This window comes from Gnatocerus cornutus, chromosome 5 (assembly GCF_029298725.1).
Source record: "Gnatocerus cornutus isolate USDA-ARS CGAHR chromosome 5, icGnaCorn1.1, whole genome shotgun sequence".
Classification (NCBI taxonomy): domain Eukaryota; kingdom Metazoa; phylum Arthropoda; class Insecta; order Coleoptera; family Tenebrionidae; genus Gnatocerus; species Gnatocerus cornutus.
The window spans coordinates 16672876-16688398 of record NC_142237.1 but is presented as its reverse complement, the minus strand read 5'-3'; the positions used below and the strand labels follow the sequence as shown (position 1 = coordinate 16688398).

Genomic DNA, 15523 nt, shown 5'->3' with positions numbered 1-15523 from the left:
GCGTCTAATGTATTTCATTGCTGTTTACTAGAATTTGAGTAGAAAAAAGTTCCATACTACTCTCTGGCATATATTTCATAGTTAGTGCGTCAAATAATAGCATGTAACTTTAAAATTATCGCAGATAAACTACTACTGACACATAATCTTCAAAAATTGTAGAATCTCAAAATTCCCATGTTCCTAAAGTAGCGAATCATGCCTGAATTCACGCAACAAGTAGTAGTTTAGATTTCCACCACCGTCGGCGAAAAATTTTGTTCGATTTTTCTTGCGTTTTCTTACTTGCACATCACGACGATGGTGGAAATTTCTGTCAAATTTGGAGACTCAATGCAATGGACACGTTGTGTCTTGTAGTACGTAAGTTTTAAATTATAAAATTGACTGGTAGGATTTATATTATGCAAATATCACGTAAGTTTTGTAACTTAAGAACTTGTTTGTAATTATCTTTAAGTACTCCTTATCATTACTTTTAGTATAAGTGCAATGGAAACTAATTTCCCTCGTGTTTAATGTATTGTTTAGTTAGTTATATTTTGATACTCTTTTCTTTTTTAAGCAGATATTGTAGATCTGCATGACATATCGACGATAATCTCTCTATAGATAGCTCTCTAGAATGTACAGTTTTTTCAAAGATCTGTTTTGACGTAATTATTATTTGTGTAAACCTTAGGATGTGTTTTTGCATCTGGATTTTCTTTTACATTGATCGATTCGCTGTGAGTTAATTTTTCGTTTTAGTTGCGCACAAATTTATTTCACGAGAGCAATTGTAAAAACACATCCTTCAGATTAAGGCCAATAAGCTCTAGTCTCTGTAAATATCTCATACGTACAAATTCATCCCTGTTTTGGTTTAAGATCCGAAGAATTTCCGTTTTGTCAGTATCATCCCATTTATTATTATAACCCCCATTATATTGATACCTTTTTATGAATAAAAAGAGGTACAAGCACAACGATGGTTTTTCACTCTTGCCCAGATGTTGCAACCCAGTGAAGTTGAAGTTACACTTTGAAGCTATAAGAAGTTAATTGTAATTGTCCTAATTGCTCAAGTCATAACCAGAAGTTTATCGAATTCACAATTCCACCTGCCAAGTTTTAGTTTCACATTTCGTCTATTCCTGGCGTGGCAGTAAAATTTAATGAAGCCTTTAAATGTTAATATAATGAACCGCTTCAGGGCTTTCGCACAATTTGAAGGCTACAAATCTAAATGGTATTCAGTTGAAGGTAATTAAGTTAAAGTTCGTCAAACTTTTTTGGCCTTGGTACTCCTTTTTAACATTCTTTCGCTCAGTTTGTTGAGTTAGAATTAGCAGAATGTTGAGTAAATGAAGAAAAAAATTGGGATACTTAAAATACGGCATCGACTTAGGGTACCAATGTTTTCATTTTTATACTGTTTTTACACATTTTTGTTTCATTGTTAACATTATTGTAAACTCGTGTAAATACAAGGTTACCATAATTTTATTTTTTTTCTGTTTAAAGTCAGAAAGGTAAATAATTACTATTTTTTAATATAATTCAATGATAAGGACGAAGCGCACCTTCAACGTGCTTTATTTAGTTGCTTCAAAATCCATACATATGCGACGAAACCTAAAAGTATGTAGGATGGATGATATGACCACGGGCGTTTCTTGGTATATTTGTCGGTGTAGTTCAAAGGTTTTTTTCTGTGTCATCACTTGGAATCATCGCTCATTAATAATGTTTGATGGAAAAACTGCGGTGGGAAATCTATCAGAGTAAATCATAAAATCTTGGAAAGCGGCTTTAAATGAATGACGTTACTTTCGAAGAAATTTTGCATATCAATTCGAATAATCAGTTTAAGGGTTTATTTTTAGAAGCAGTGATTTACAATGTTATCTTTGTTGGATCTTATTCTTAATAGATTATAACATTAAACATTTTTATTTATAAACCACTCCAGGCCCGGAGTTTTATTATACGAAATGTCGTGAAAGAAAATCTATAAATTTCTGTATTTTTATGGAAAACATTTTTTTTCATTGACAAATTTACATAATTTAGTCTTAAATCTTAGCGAATTGTGTTAAGGAACATTAATCGTATATTCTGTATTTTATTGATTAAACTATTTATAATGCACTTAGAATGAATTAATATTATATGCATAGAACGATGAATGAAACAAGCACTTCATTATAACTCCATAACTACTCGCTGAAAAACTGAAGTGAAAAAATTCCAACGAAATGCAATAATGTAATTCTTACTTTTTATTACGTTATCTAGAAATGCTATTACATTCCCCACGAAACTACATTGTGCCCTTTGTATAAAAAACGATTTCCATATTTTTCACGGCTTGTGGTTAAGTAGATTCTTATCTTCCTTCTCCCCAGTAATTGAACAGAAAAAACTTGTAGCTCGGACTGAAATGAGTGTCATCAACAGAATTATTCGTTCCACTCTGCATGTGTCTTTCTAGCAAAGAGTAACATTTATTTTTAACTAAATCAGCAGTTCCTTAGGTTAATAATAAATCGGAAGATTCTATTTGAATCTTAAAACCTACGAAAATGCTACGCAACAGTCTTAAAGCACATGTGCGTCTCTGTTCCAACTCTATTTGTGAATCGCTATGAAAAAATGGATTTATTTATAATAAAGATTTTCTATTTTTATCTCAACCTTGGTGTTTTACATTCCGTACCATGTTGCCACGTGTGTGAGCAAACTCGATAATAACAGAGGAACTGTTGCATGTGGCAGCTTACACGTGATTCGTTTACCTTCATCCCCAGTTTTCTTTTTTTATTGAGTTTGAAATTTTACGTTTCTATATTTATTTACAGGTTCCTCTTGATTTTATCGTCCAACAAAAATATTTTCTTGCTGAAAATTTAGAATTGGGTTTTGCGATTGCGTACGCAACTTGCCAACTCTTATTTAATCACCGAACAGCGGCGGAGCGCAGAAATTTGAATTTGTAAAATGTTTTCGAAATTACATTTAAATATACTGTACAAATTAACTTGTTTTGCTTTATTACCAACTGAAAAAAATTACAATTTACGATCCAAACTTATGGACTCTGCTCCACTATTAAAGTTCTCAAGTTTTGTTTGACCTGTGTTCGTTACATTTTTATTGACGCTTTTGCGAATGTTATCAAAGGTTAGTCTTGTTTGAAAACACATTTTTAATAAGCAACAACAACGCTTTGATTTATTGTTAGAAGTCTTGTGATTGTTACATCTACTTGGTAAACAATTTCACTATTTCTTGTACCATCAAAAAGCTTTCCGAAAGACAAATAAATTCCCTTTTCATTTTTCTATTAACGAGCACATACCTAATATTTCAGTTTATTTAAGAGACCAAGCATTCAGTTCGAATAATCTGGAAATTAGAATCATTGAGAGTCGACTGTAACAATTTTAATTCTGGTTCCACCCCAAAAATAAAAGCTACTACTGTAAGCTATAAACTTCACCTAATAAGTTATAACTGCATTTTCTACTATAAATAAACAACTTTGGAGTCTTGAAGCTTGTACTGCTCCCTTCATAAACTTCATTCTTAATTAATCTTTCTAATTGAATTGCTATTAGTAAAACGGAAGTACATGAGCACTTGACTGATTGTAAATAAAACTTAATTGCATGATTGAAAGCCTTCTGAAAAATTAATGACGTGCTAAACTATTTTTTATTTTAGGTGTGAGTATTAGACGAGTTTTTATTTTTAATTTGTTGTGTTTTTTTCACTTTTATTAATTTTATTTGCACGTTTTTAATCTCTTATCGCTTTGCAATGGATTAAATTTCTGTCAAAATTTTGGATTTTTCCGGATATGTTTTTAAATTTCTCAGTTTTGTATCTCTTAAGATTATCCCAAAAGATGTTTGCTTATTATTTTTATATTAATTTTTCAGTTTAAGCTTAAGTTAATTTTGTTTCAATTTGTTAACAAATTCTCTTCGTTTCTCTAATGGAAATAGTGCTATTTTGTTCAAAAATGACTTATATTCCAATTTTTTTTCAAATTTCCTGCAAATATTTATTTTGCTAATTAATTTGATCGCTCTTTAAATATTCTGGTTGGTTAAACAGGTTCAATGAAGTGACCAATTTTGTATGAAAATATGAAAGAAATTCGTTTGCAATTCTAAGAAGGGCTTAAAATCCAAAAATTGGTTCACAATAAGTGTAGAATTTGAAAACGTGGTATTATCAGACCACAACTCAAAAAACCCAAGTGAAAATAATGTAGAAATCTGGAATGATGGAAAAACTAGCATAAATTCAGTAAATTGGGTTAATAAAAACCTAAACTGGAATGCAGTTTGTTCTCTAACGTGCTAGTTTGGAAATTATAGTTTTTATTGCTGTTAAAGGGTAATAAACAATAAGATAAGCAAAATTTTGCTTTTCGTCTATTTTAAAATTTAAAGTTTTCAATTATTTGCCTCAAGTTCGGCGATAATATTTAAAACTCCTGAAAATAAAATGAGCTTACAACGTTTTAGTAATGCCATAAAAAGTACTAGACATTACCTATACAGAGTTGCAACTGAACCTTTTTTTTCACTTCCGGAAAGCTTGGAAAACAAGGAATTAGAAAGGCTAAAAAAAAAGAAAGGCTTACATTTTCAGGGTGTCTAATGTCAAGGAAATTTCCACTGGATAAAGGATTTAGATAGGGAGATTTATATTGAAGTGTTTATTTACTGAATTTATTACACGTATTAAAGGTGAAACACAAATTACTTGATATACAGCGAAGAGCGAAAAATCTCGAATATTACTTTTTCGTAATTATCAAGCTTATCTGTCATAGTCAGAAATTGTTTACTCCCAGTTGTACTACGACTTTAAAAAAATAAATGGTAAGTTTTGGTCTAAAAAAACTAATGGAAGTCTGTTTGTACCGGAAGCAAGATCAGCTTTAAAAAAGTTAGCCACGTAAGAGGAAACTAGTTGGATCAGACAGTAAGGAATGAAAGTCAACGGTGAAAAGCTCAAAAATTTAGACAGAGAGTGAAATTTGGAATTTCGCTGCCCCTGTGTAGAAAAAAACTTCTGGTGCCCCAATTGTAAATTCTTCATCGAAATATAATATTTTTATTCATGATTTCGTACACCCAGAGAGTAAATTTTCTAAAACCGAGGAAAGATTGAAAATTCATTACTAAGCAGAACGAATATGAATGAGGAGTGATGAGGAGTTTTTGAATCGTCCGTAGTTAAACCTAAGTGCTCACAAAAGGTATTAGAAAACCTTTCAAGATTCCTCAATTTGAATTGAGTAGAATTTTGCGAGTGTGTATTAGTCAGTATTTTTCGGTAATTGATAAGTAGCAAGATAAATAAAAGCAAATGTAAGCACAAAGTAGATTATCATGTAAAAATTCCTGCTGAGTCAGGAATTGGTTCGGTGGGTCAGCTCCAATGGGACGACACTGTCCATCGCACAAGGTTGCAACTAGGTGTAGCAGGAAAAGAAAGGTGAACGAAAATCTAGAAAAGCGTGTGTTGGAAAAGGAAGGTGCTACCATTCCTGCTGCTTATTTCACAGCTCCACCGTACGAGGTCTCCTCGTTCGGTTTGACGGTACCGCCGCCGTCGCGGACGTCTTATCAATAATCGTCGATCCGACAACAGCGCTTCCGTCCGCGCTGCTGCGGTGTGTTCCTATATTCAGCGTTACAACTGCGACCGAAATGACCTCACACATAATTGACGAATTAATTCTGACAGTTGTTGTGCCGTTGTGCCACCAGTGGTGACTGTGTGTGTTGTGGTGACGGTGTCATGGACCGTGCTTAGGAGGATGGCAGAGCAGCAGCGAGAGGCGCCTGAGCGCGAGCTCGAGCAGCAAATCCTCCAGATCAAGAAGCAGCACCAGCTCCAACACCAGATCCTGCTGCAACACTTCCAGCAGCAGCAACAGCACCTTGCCGAGCAGCATGAGCAACAGCTGAGGCAACACCTCAAGGAGTTCTGGGAGAGGCAAAAGCAGTTGCAGGAATTGAGGCAACGGGAGCAACTGGAAGCGCTGCGTAAGAAGGAAAAACATGAAGAGAGTGCGGTCGCCTCCACCGAAGTTAAGCACAAACTTCAGGCCTTTCTCAGGCAAAGAGCGTCAGGATGTTCCAAGACGTCCAGGACGGAGAATTCCTGCTGGTGAGTGCAACAGCTGACTCCTGCATTCCTGCCAACGTTAAATCTGTTTGTAAACAATGAGGTCGCACTAGTTTTCATTGTGATCGGAATTTTTCCAGGGACCTGTTAACCACACTCGCTGGATTTATTTTGATAATGTTACACTTCGCAGGATGGATTACTGAATTCCGCCGATATTACATCAACATTTAATAAAACAAGTTATCGATTTACAACGCCGACACTGTATTATTGGTTTCATAACAAACATCTCGGTTTTATAGCCAAGAATTGATTTTTTTCCAATCTAGTTTTACACAAAACTCTAACAAGCGTTATAAAATCTCATTATTTTCATACTTACACAATTTGCGATGAAAAGAAATGGATTTTCCTGAATGGAAACGTCTGCCCACACGTTGGCTTCTTATTGACGTACGCTTTCATTATAAATTCAGGTACATAAGCTGTTTAGCGATGAATTGGTAATTAAAGAATTTAGTACGTCTTGGCATTTAATTTTTGAACCAAATTAAAAAACCAATAAAATACTTTTATATTTTCCATTCGCTACGTACACCACAATGAATAAAATAACATAATTAATTGCTTCACCAAGCACCCACCAATAGGAAAATCAATATTTTGTTTAACAATAGATTCTATTTCTCTCAGCTGTTAATGCAGTTTTGATGACCGCTAAAAGCAAAAACGAACTATTTTGCAGAAACATTTTCAAGAATCACTGTTGAGAGCTTAGTCAAAGTAAATGTAAAAACTCGTTGTCAGACAAAGAAATTTTCACGCTTGGTATATTAATAAAAAATACTCTGTAAAGTTATAACGTTTTAAAAGACTTTAGGAAATCCAAAGAGTTGTTTTTAAATTACCTGGGTTTATCGTTTCCATTGGCGTAATTTTGTATGAAAAGTCTGCGTGGCCGCGTATTTGTGTGGTGAAGTAGTTGCCACATTTACCACAATTTTCTATTATTATTTTTACAATTTGTTGCATCATTATAGTTTTACCAATTAAACTTAAAATTCTCAATTTGGGTCATGAAATTATAAATGATTGTAACAAGAAAATAATAAATATTTGGTGCACAACTGTTGTAAACAACTTTTGCCTTGTTAAAAATTATTGTTTTAGTATTATTTACTTTGTCGATTTGATTTAATCATGAACGAATTTTTTTCGAATTGTATTCAGAGGTAATTAATTATTTAAATTCCGATAACATTTTGTTTTGTTTTCTTTAAAATTGCTCTTTAATTCCACGTTATTAGTTTATAAAGCAGATATTTAAAAAGTACACGTTTGAAGAAGTGAAAAAGTACCGAATTGATGTTATTAAAATCAATTTTTTTTGCAAATAAATATTTATAAACGCTAAGTATCCAGAAATAACCAATTGAATTTTATTACCTAATAAAATTTACAACTGGAATTAATTTATTTGAAGTTTATTTGAATTACAGACTGCTTAGAATTTTTCATTTATAAATCGGATTTGTAAACGTTAAATCGACTGTGATAATAGAATTTTGGTTACAATAAAATGTTATTGTTCTATAAATAGTTTTGGTTGAAGGTGAATTGTAAAATCGTTCTAAAAATATCTCATGAATATCAAGACAGTGACACTTATCTACGTGGTTGCTTGAGTGTTAAGATGTTCGGTAAATCTTGCGTTATCTAGGTACACACTGAAGAAAAACTGTAAGTTCGTCATCAAAGTTTTCCGGTCGATTTGAACGTGATTTTCTATGGCGCTCTTATAAATTTCGCATGGAAATAATTTTGTGCCAAAAGCAACAATTAGAAGCTGAATGAGCTGAAACTTGGCAAAATTCACCGCTTTCATTGCTGAAAATCATAGTCTGTTTATCAAATACATTGTGATTCAGGGTTAATCACCTATAATGAGGCAATAAGTCTCCAAGTTACATGATAATCGTTGATCACATTCAGTGGGATTAATTGCGATCATCGCTTTTTGTAAAAGCTAGAATTTTCTTGGAAACCGCTCTGACGTACATTCGCTAGTTTTGATATTTCACCATTCGTTATAAAACACAGTCAGGAAGCCAATTATTTACGTAATCAGTATTCTGTTAATTGAACGGTCGTTTTCGGGAAATTAACGTCATTTATTATACCATCTTTGAAATGCATTTTTGGACTGACTTTGCACATTCGCGGATAAAATTGTCACGCAAAAATATACCGATAATGAAAGGAAATAAACCAAAAATAACACAAAGTGGATTTATCTATGACAAAAATAGAATTGACATAAACAAACTGGGCTGACGAGTTAATGATACTTAAAATTCGTCTGTTAAAATTTTATTTCGAAACAATGTCGTGGCGCTTTGTTACCACGATATCAAACGTGGAAAGACCTTAAAAGTGCGTATATGTAACGATTTAAAAATACGAAAAACAGATTATAAAATATTGAATTATGGCATGCACGCAAGTTCTCATGAGCTAAATTAATTGGAGAAACGTAACGCGAACTGTGAATTAAATACGTCGAAATAAGAAAACACAGTACCTAAGGTTTATTTGGACGGTTTATTTATATGAAGTGTGTTAGAGTAATTATAACATCAAATAGTCATTTCGGTTTGATTCATAAAAATACTTGTTGAAACGGCGCCAAAACTGAAATGTACATTACACGGTGGTTTTTCCGAATAATGTAGTAATATGTAGTATGAACGCAGTTTGCTACCATGTTTTTATGTGATTTTGTGTGGTTATCATTGATTTTTTTCTTGTTTACACCCACAAAAGTTCAAACGGTAAAACCAAAAATACTTCGTCTACCACCACGAACGCGGCTACATCAAAGAAAGATTATCATTCTATCGATAACAACACCTTGAACTTTGTTTAGAATCAAACCTGAGGAAACTCTGAATCTTTTTTTGTTTTCAGGTCAGAGGGAATGGATACAGGGTCTGACTCGACAACCAACAACGATTTTCCTCTACGTAAAACAGGTACCAAAAATTTGACATTTCTTGTGTGGCTATCTATAGTCATTTCAAAGTTTTTCGTGTACCTACCTAAATCTTCGTTTTGAGGGAAAATAACACAAACAACCAATTTATACCACGTTAGAATGTAACACGTGTCGTCAGTTTTACATTGATAGTGGAACAGTCTAAAATTCTTGACGTGCCTCGTAAATACAAGCATTGCAAATACGAACAATTACGGTAATCAATATAATCAGCGTGATATAGTATTGTGAGCTGTTTTGATATATGGTAGCAACATTTTGACGCTCTCTCTGTATTGATTGAACACAAATTTCCAGCTCAAGGCCGGGGAAAAAGCTCAAACTTATTTATACCTATGTTCGCATACTGCGCGGTTATAAACAGTCTTTCACCCTTGCAAACACGAATACAATAGGAAATGTCCTTAGAGATTATTTTTATATTATAATCTTGCCTTCTTGTGAAAATATCGCGGCTTGTTTGCATGTGCAACTAGCTGCGCACATGTTTTCCGAAGAAAATTTGTTTTGATTGCAATTAGAAAAATGTTTACAAATTTCATATACTAAAAATAAATCGATGAATTAACGTGACGTTAGATTTATTGTTTCATTCAGGTGAATACAATTTTCGTTCGTTTCAAAGCAATGATCCATGAAGTAACGAGAAAGACTAAATTATTGATCACTTTCTTACCCATAAATAGGCTGGTTTCATAAAAGATCATTTTACGAACAAAAACATTGTCTCGTTATAAAAGCCCGATGTGCGATTAAATAGTCATTTTGTGGAATTTCAAATAAGCACGAATACTTCACAAATAATAATTTAGAATCCGACTAGAGAATCGTTACTCTGACACGTTTACCGGATTTTTTTTGCCATGGCTTATTTTTGGTTTCAGTTTTGAACCTTTTTACTATTTTTAAAGCGATTTTAGCCTCTATCGATTTCGGATTTCGTGGAAGATTTAGTTAAAATGTAATGAGCTGTCCAAGTTTTGCGCTTCTATCAAACTTTGCCAAAGATAGAGACTACTTACAACTTCTCCAAATTTTAGCGCGGTATAATAAACTTCACTTCTACCGTTCCTAGAGCATTATCATTTTACGTCATTAGATTCAGTTTACAAATTGTGCGTCAGAAGACACCAAACAAAGCGGATAATCAGAATAAATGTGCATAAACAGACGTAATTGATGACTGTTTTATTTGGAAAGTTTAGACAATGAGTGCTGGAGAAATCATTATCAGTTATGACAAATTTATAACTTCACGTATCTCTTATAATTTAAGATTTCTTTAATTAAACTGATGGATGCGGGATCTAGGACAGTAATATTTTCCGAAGAAGTGAGTGGACAGTTCATATTAGCGTCTCGTTCAAGGTTTCAATAAACTTGATCGTTCCAGTAATGTGCCAAATTTCGTATATAAACACACGTGACTGAAACCAGTTTATTGCAAATATATCAGGCGACTTTTTACCGGAACTCCCCTAGCAATAAAATTGGAAATTGAAGCAAATTGTGGCAGTGACTAATTCAGATAAAAAGTAGTTGGATTCTAGCCATGTTACATGTTTTGGAGTAGAGATAAGATTTTCAATTCAAAAGTTAAGTAGATCGTTCTTAATAATACATATTCTTGCCTTCTACTTTAGATTAATAAGAATTATTCTCTCTTATTGTTGTAAAATTAGATCACATGTTGATGCATTTTAGGTAATATCATTTGAGAATGATAACGTTATCGGGAGTAAAATCTAGTCTAATTTAAGCACATTTTTTTAAAAGATCTTACGCTATAAATAGATTTGTTGTGATCCGGAAAATTGTCAGGCCAAGTATAGAACTATTTGTTTATTTTGGTTTTAGAATACATAAACATTCGTTTCGGTAAGCGGTTGATCGTTGTTAACTTTTTGTATAATTACGTCTACTAATTCTCTTTTTTGTTGCCAGCATCCGAGCCTAATCTGTTGAAAGTGCGGTTAAAACAACGCGTGATGGAGCGACGTTGTAGCCCCATGAGTAAAAGACATCTTCCCCCATCGCTCAAGAAGAAGCTTTTGAGTTCGTGCCTACCCCCAAGCGAATCACCTCCTCAAGAGCCACCAAAAGAACTGAGTCCCCCTTGTGAAACTGAAGAATATCAGCGTCACGCTCTTTTTAGTAGTCCCTCAATGCCCAATATATCTTTAGCCGCCCATCATGTTCTCTCTCCCGATCTCTCTGAAGCCGCTGTTCGAGCAGCGTGCACGGCAAGATTGGGAATGCCGTTGACGGGACAGATGTTGCCAGGAACTTTACCTTTTTATCCGTCGTTACCGGCCATTGAAAGCGAACACGAAGAAACCCCCCTAGACACTATTAGTGAATTACAGGAACCTCAGCAGTCGAGGGGGGTTATCAGACCGCTGGGTAGGACGCAATCTTCGCCTCTTCCTTTAGGCCATCCTCTTTTGGAGGGACCACCGCCGCCGGTGCCACAACCGCCGCAGCCGCCGCCTGAAGAACAGGAGCAGAGGGACTTGGAGCTCAGGGCCAACGAGTCGCGGAGGTAATTATTTTTTCTCATAAAACACCATCTTTACCAGTTCTCAAGCTGAGAAAACAACACTTCTAAAATTATTCATGGTCCGTCTGAGCTTTTTTTAATTGAACACCCACAAAAATGAGCGGTAATAATAGATTAGACATATGTACTCGAAACAGAGATCGATTTTCGTGAAATTTTAATAGGAGGGTTATGAATGGCTTGATTAGAATACCGATAGCTCACCTTCAGTTCATTTACAGAAAAAAATTATACTGGTTTATTTCGGTTATTCTCAATGAGAGTTTGTATGTATGATTTATTTCATATCGATTCAATTTCGAAACGTCAGTTAAAATTTATAATCGTGAATAATTTAAAAAGTGTACTTTGTTCCGCTTTTTCTCCCTATTCATTATTGAATCTTTCAACACGTTTCTGATGTGTGCCCGGAACATTTCCCTAATTTCGCTGACAGTTTTTTCCCTAATCAATGGAAAACGGGGGTGCAATATTTTATTTTCGGAACACTAGTGTACCGTATGAAATAAAATTCAAAATTAGAGTCCATTATGTCGATGACATTTTAGTGCAGTTCTTCAATGAATGGGGTAACCACAATAGTGATAATCTGTTACTGACAACAAAATTTGCATTATTTTCCAGTTTCTAGGATGAAAGCTAGTTTGTTACGTCGTGCTTTGATTAATTTTTCTCTTGCTATCGAATGGTTTCCTCATTATGGAACTAAATTTAGACCCGATGCGTGCGACGTACAGCAACCGTAAACTACTTGGTTCAGATATTGACGAGCGTCGAGTTACGAGTGTATTAATTACTGTCACAGGTCGTTCTGTGATATAAATAGTATCTGTAATTATTGGGTTTTCCTTTTCTCATCACCGTCGCCATTGTTACTTCGCTTATCGACTGTATCCCACTCTGAGGTCTCTTCTTGAAGCTGCACGAAATGTCATACCTTCAAATGGACAAGAAATACTCATTCTAACAAATAATTCGGATTTGCTTAATAAATCGATATGAGATCTATCAGGGGAAGGTGGAGCAAGTCGGGTTGGGACATTTATCCTACTCAAAATTGTAGTGATTGTTGAAAATTATACGTTAGCTAGATCTTGGAAATAAAATATACGTTTATTACAATTGCATTTTCTTCCGGTTTGCTCCACTATTGTGGAATAGTCGATGAGAAATAAATGTTCTTTATTGATTTCAACTCATTAGAATTCTATAATTTATGTTTCTGGTAGTTGCGACCCGAATTTTCTCTTGGGGTCTAAAAAAAGGGAAATTTTTGCTCAATTTCGCCTCTTAGAATAATTTCTCAACATAAGCCGAAAAAAGTTCTCGAATAAAATCAATGTTCTGAAATAGTCAAATTGAGCTTCGTCAAACAATGAGTTTACCTGTTTTCCGCGCTTTTGTTTTAACTTCAGGGACATTGTATGTGTACTTCACCGCTTCATTAGCCGATAGCTTGTTTTGTAAACACGAATAAAACAATAATTTCCTGCTACGAGTGCTCTACAGAAAACAATTTTAGATGTCCTGATAAAAAGTCCCCTCGAAGAAAATCGATATTTTTTCCTTACGTTTTATGGAAATTAGTGGATTTTACTGATTTTAATTTCGTTTTGCAGTATTCGGCCGTTGTCGCGCGCTCTAAGCAGTCCTGTGGTGCACCTCGGAGCTCCTGATGGTCCAACGCTCTCAAGACGTCGAGCGTCTTCCACTCCCACCACAGGCTTGGCATACGACAGTCAAATGTTAAAACACGCTTGCATTTGCGGCAACAACGCTCTTCATCCAGAACACGCTGGAAGACTTCAAAGTATCTGGTCTCGTCTTCTCGAAACAGGTCTTGTTTCAAGATGTGACAGGTTAAGACCGAGAAAAGCATCAACGCAAGAACTTCAAACGTGTCATTCTGAGGCTCATGCTCTTCTGTACGGTACGAGCTCTATGAACCGTCACAAGATGGACATGAGCAAACTGAGCTCTCTTCCTGTAACGGCATTTGTGCGTCTCCCTTGTGGAGGAATTGGAGTAGATACTGACACTACCTGGAACGAAATCTACACCGCACCGGCTGCAAGAATGGCAGTGGGCTGTACGGTAGATTTGGCGGTGCGAACATGGACAGGGGACATCAGGAACGGATTCGCAGTGGTGCGACCTCCGGGTCACCACGCAGAGCCTCAGCAGGCGATGGGGTTTTGCTTCTTCAATTCAGTGGCAATCGCGGCGAGAGTGTTACAAAGAGAACATCGCGTTCACAAGATACTCATTTTTGATTGGGGCGTGCACCACGGCAACGGTACCCAGGACATTTTCTATGACGACCCGCGTGTTCTCGTCATTTCAATGCATCGCCATGACGACGGCAATTTTTTTCCAGGCACCGGAAGTCCGGGAGAATGCGGCGCCGGCGCCGGTCTCGGCTTTAACGTCAACGTTGCTTGGTCCGGCGGCCTCAACCCGCCTCTAGGAGATGCAGAATACTTGACTGCTTTCCGAACTGTTGTTATGCCGATTGCACGCGAATTCAACCCTGATATTATCTTGGTATCTGCTGGGTTTGATGCGACCGATGGACATCATCCCCCATTGGGAGGGTACAAGGTATCTTCAGCATGCTTCGGGTATATGACTCGACAACTGATGCAGTTGGCGAGAGGAAGACTAGTTCTAGCTCTGGAAGGAGGCTACGATCTGCCGTCCATTTGTGATTCAGCAGAAGAGTGTGTGAGAGTTCTTCTCGGCGACAATCCTTCGCCCATTTCTCCTTCTGAATTATCGAGAGCACCATGTGGCAATGCCATTATTGCTCTCCAGAAAGTGATAAGCGTACAAAGTGCTCATTGGCCGTGTCTGCAAGAAGTCGCGAAATCGACTGGATGTTCTTTCAACGATGCAGTGCGCAACGAGAAAGACGATAAAGATACTGTTAACGCTATGGCGAGTCTTTCAATGCAACATCAGACCCACAACATGGTGACATCACCGATTGGATATCACCCAGGTTGTTCGCCGGACGCAGGTCGTCCGTCAGCATAAGATCAGGGGGATTCTTATTTTATCCCCAACAGAACATTCCCGCTGTCGCTCAGAGTGACTGCCTCTTATTAAATAAAAATAAATCAAATTATCGTGTGTTTTATTTTTGTTAATATATTAAAGTTTTTAATAAAAACATTTATTTACTTTAAATTAGATGTATTTATTTATTGAAGACTAAAAATATACAAGTTCTCATGGATGTACTCAATGAGATGTTATTTTAATTGTTGGCTGTATTACGTATGTAACTAGTCATTGTCAAAAGTGTCTTAAATTAAAGTTAGCTTTAACAGGTGTAAGCAAATTTGACTGCACTCTAATAAAATGTTGGGAACCACAAATATCCTTCCTACATCCACGCTGAAACGGCATTTTGATAATTCAGAACAATTTTCGTTGTGATTTATATAAACGTGGAGCTTAGCATAACTAAAAGTAATGCTAAATTTGGCATCGCGCGATACATAACTCACCATTTTTCCCGCCAAAAATCAATGCGCATCCGGTACAGCCCACAATAAATTTTTCGAAATTTTTCCTTTGCACACCACACTAAACGTTTTACGGCCTCTAATTAGTTTAATTAGTTAATTACAACATTTTATGGTCAAAAAAAGGATAACGGTATCTATTACATAAGTACGGAAACTACAAAGCCAAACACATTTTTATGAATATAAGTATGCAAACTCGTCTCATTAAGCGCCACTCAAAAACTTTTTTCGGTACGT

The 15523-nt window shown here is 35.5% G+C and overlaps 1 protein-coding gene across 1 annotated transcript; it reads left to right on the top strand.

Annotated features, from left to right (window-relative positions):
• The first annotated feature begins 5672 nt into the window (after nucleotides 1-5672).
• Nucleotides 5673-14942, top strand: HDAC4 (histone deacetylase 4). Its single transcript, XM_088035987.1, has 4 exons — nucleotides 5673-6177; nucleotides 9106-9170; nucleotides 11138-11735; nucleotides 13373-14942. The coding sequence occupies exons 1-4, from the start codon at nucleotides 5825-5827 to the stop codon at nucleotides 14787-14789; spliced, it is 2433 nt and encodes an 810-aa protein (XP_087892113.1). The 5' UTR covers nucleotides 5673-5824; the 3' UTR covers nucleotides 14790-14942.
• The last annotated feature ends 581 nt before the right edge of the window (nucleotides 14943-15523 follow it).

Excerpts from the sequence above, each read along its gene's own strand:
- HDAC4 (XM_088035987.1), top strand. The coding sequence starts at position 5,825 with ATGGCAGAGCAGCAGCGAGAGGCGCCTGAGCGCGAGCTCGAGCAGCAA. Across the intron at positions 6,178-9,105 it reads AGGACGGAGAATTCCTGCTG|GTCAGAGGGAATGGATACAG; the intron begins GTGAGTGCAACA and ends TTTTGTTTTCAG. Across the intron at positions 11,736-13,372 it reads AGGGCCAACGAGTCGCGGAG|TATTCGGCCGTTGTCGCGCG; the intron begins GTAATTATTTTT and ends TTCGTTTTGCAG.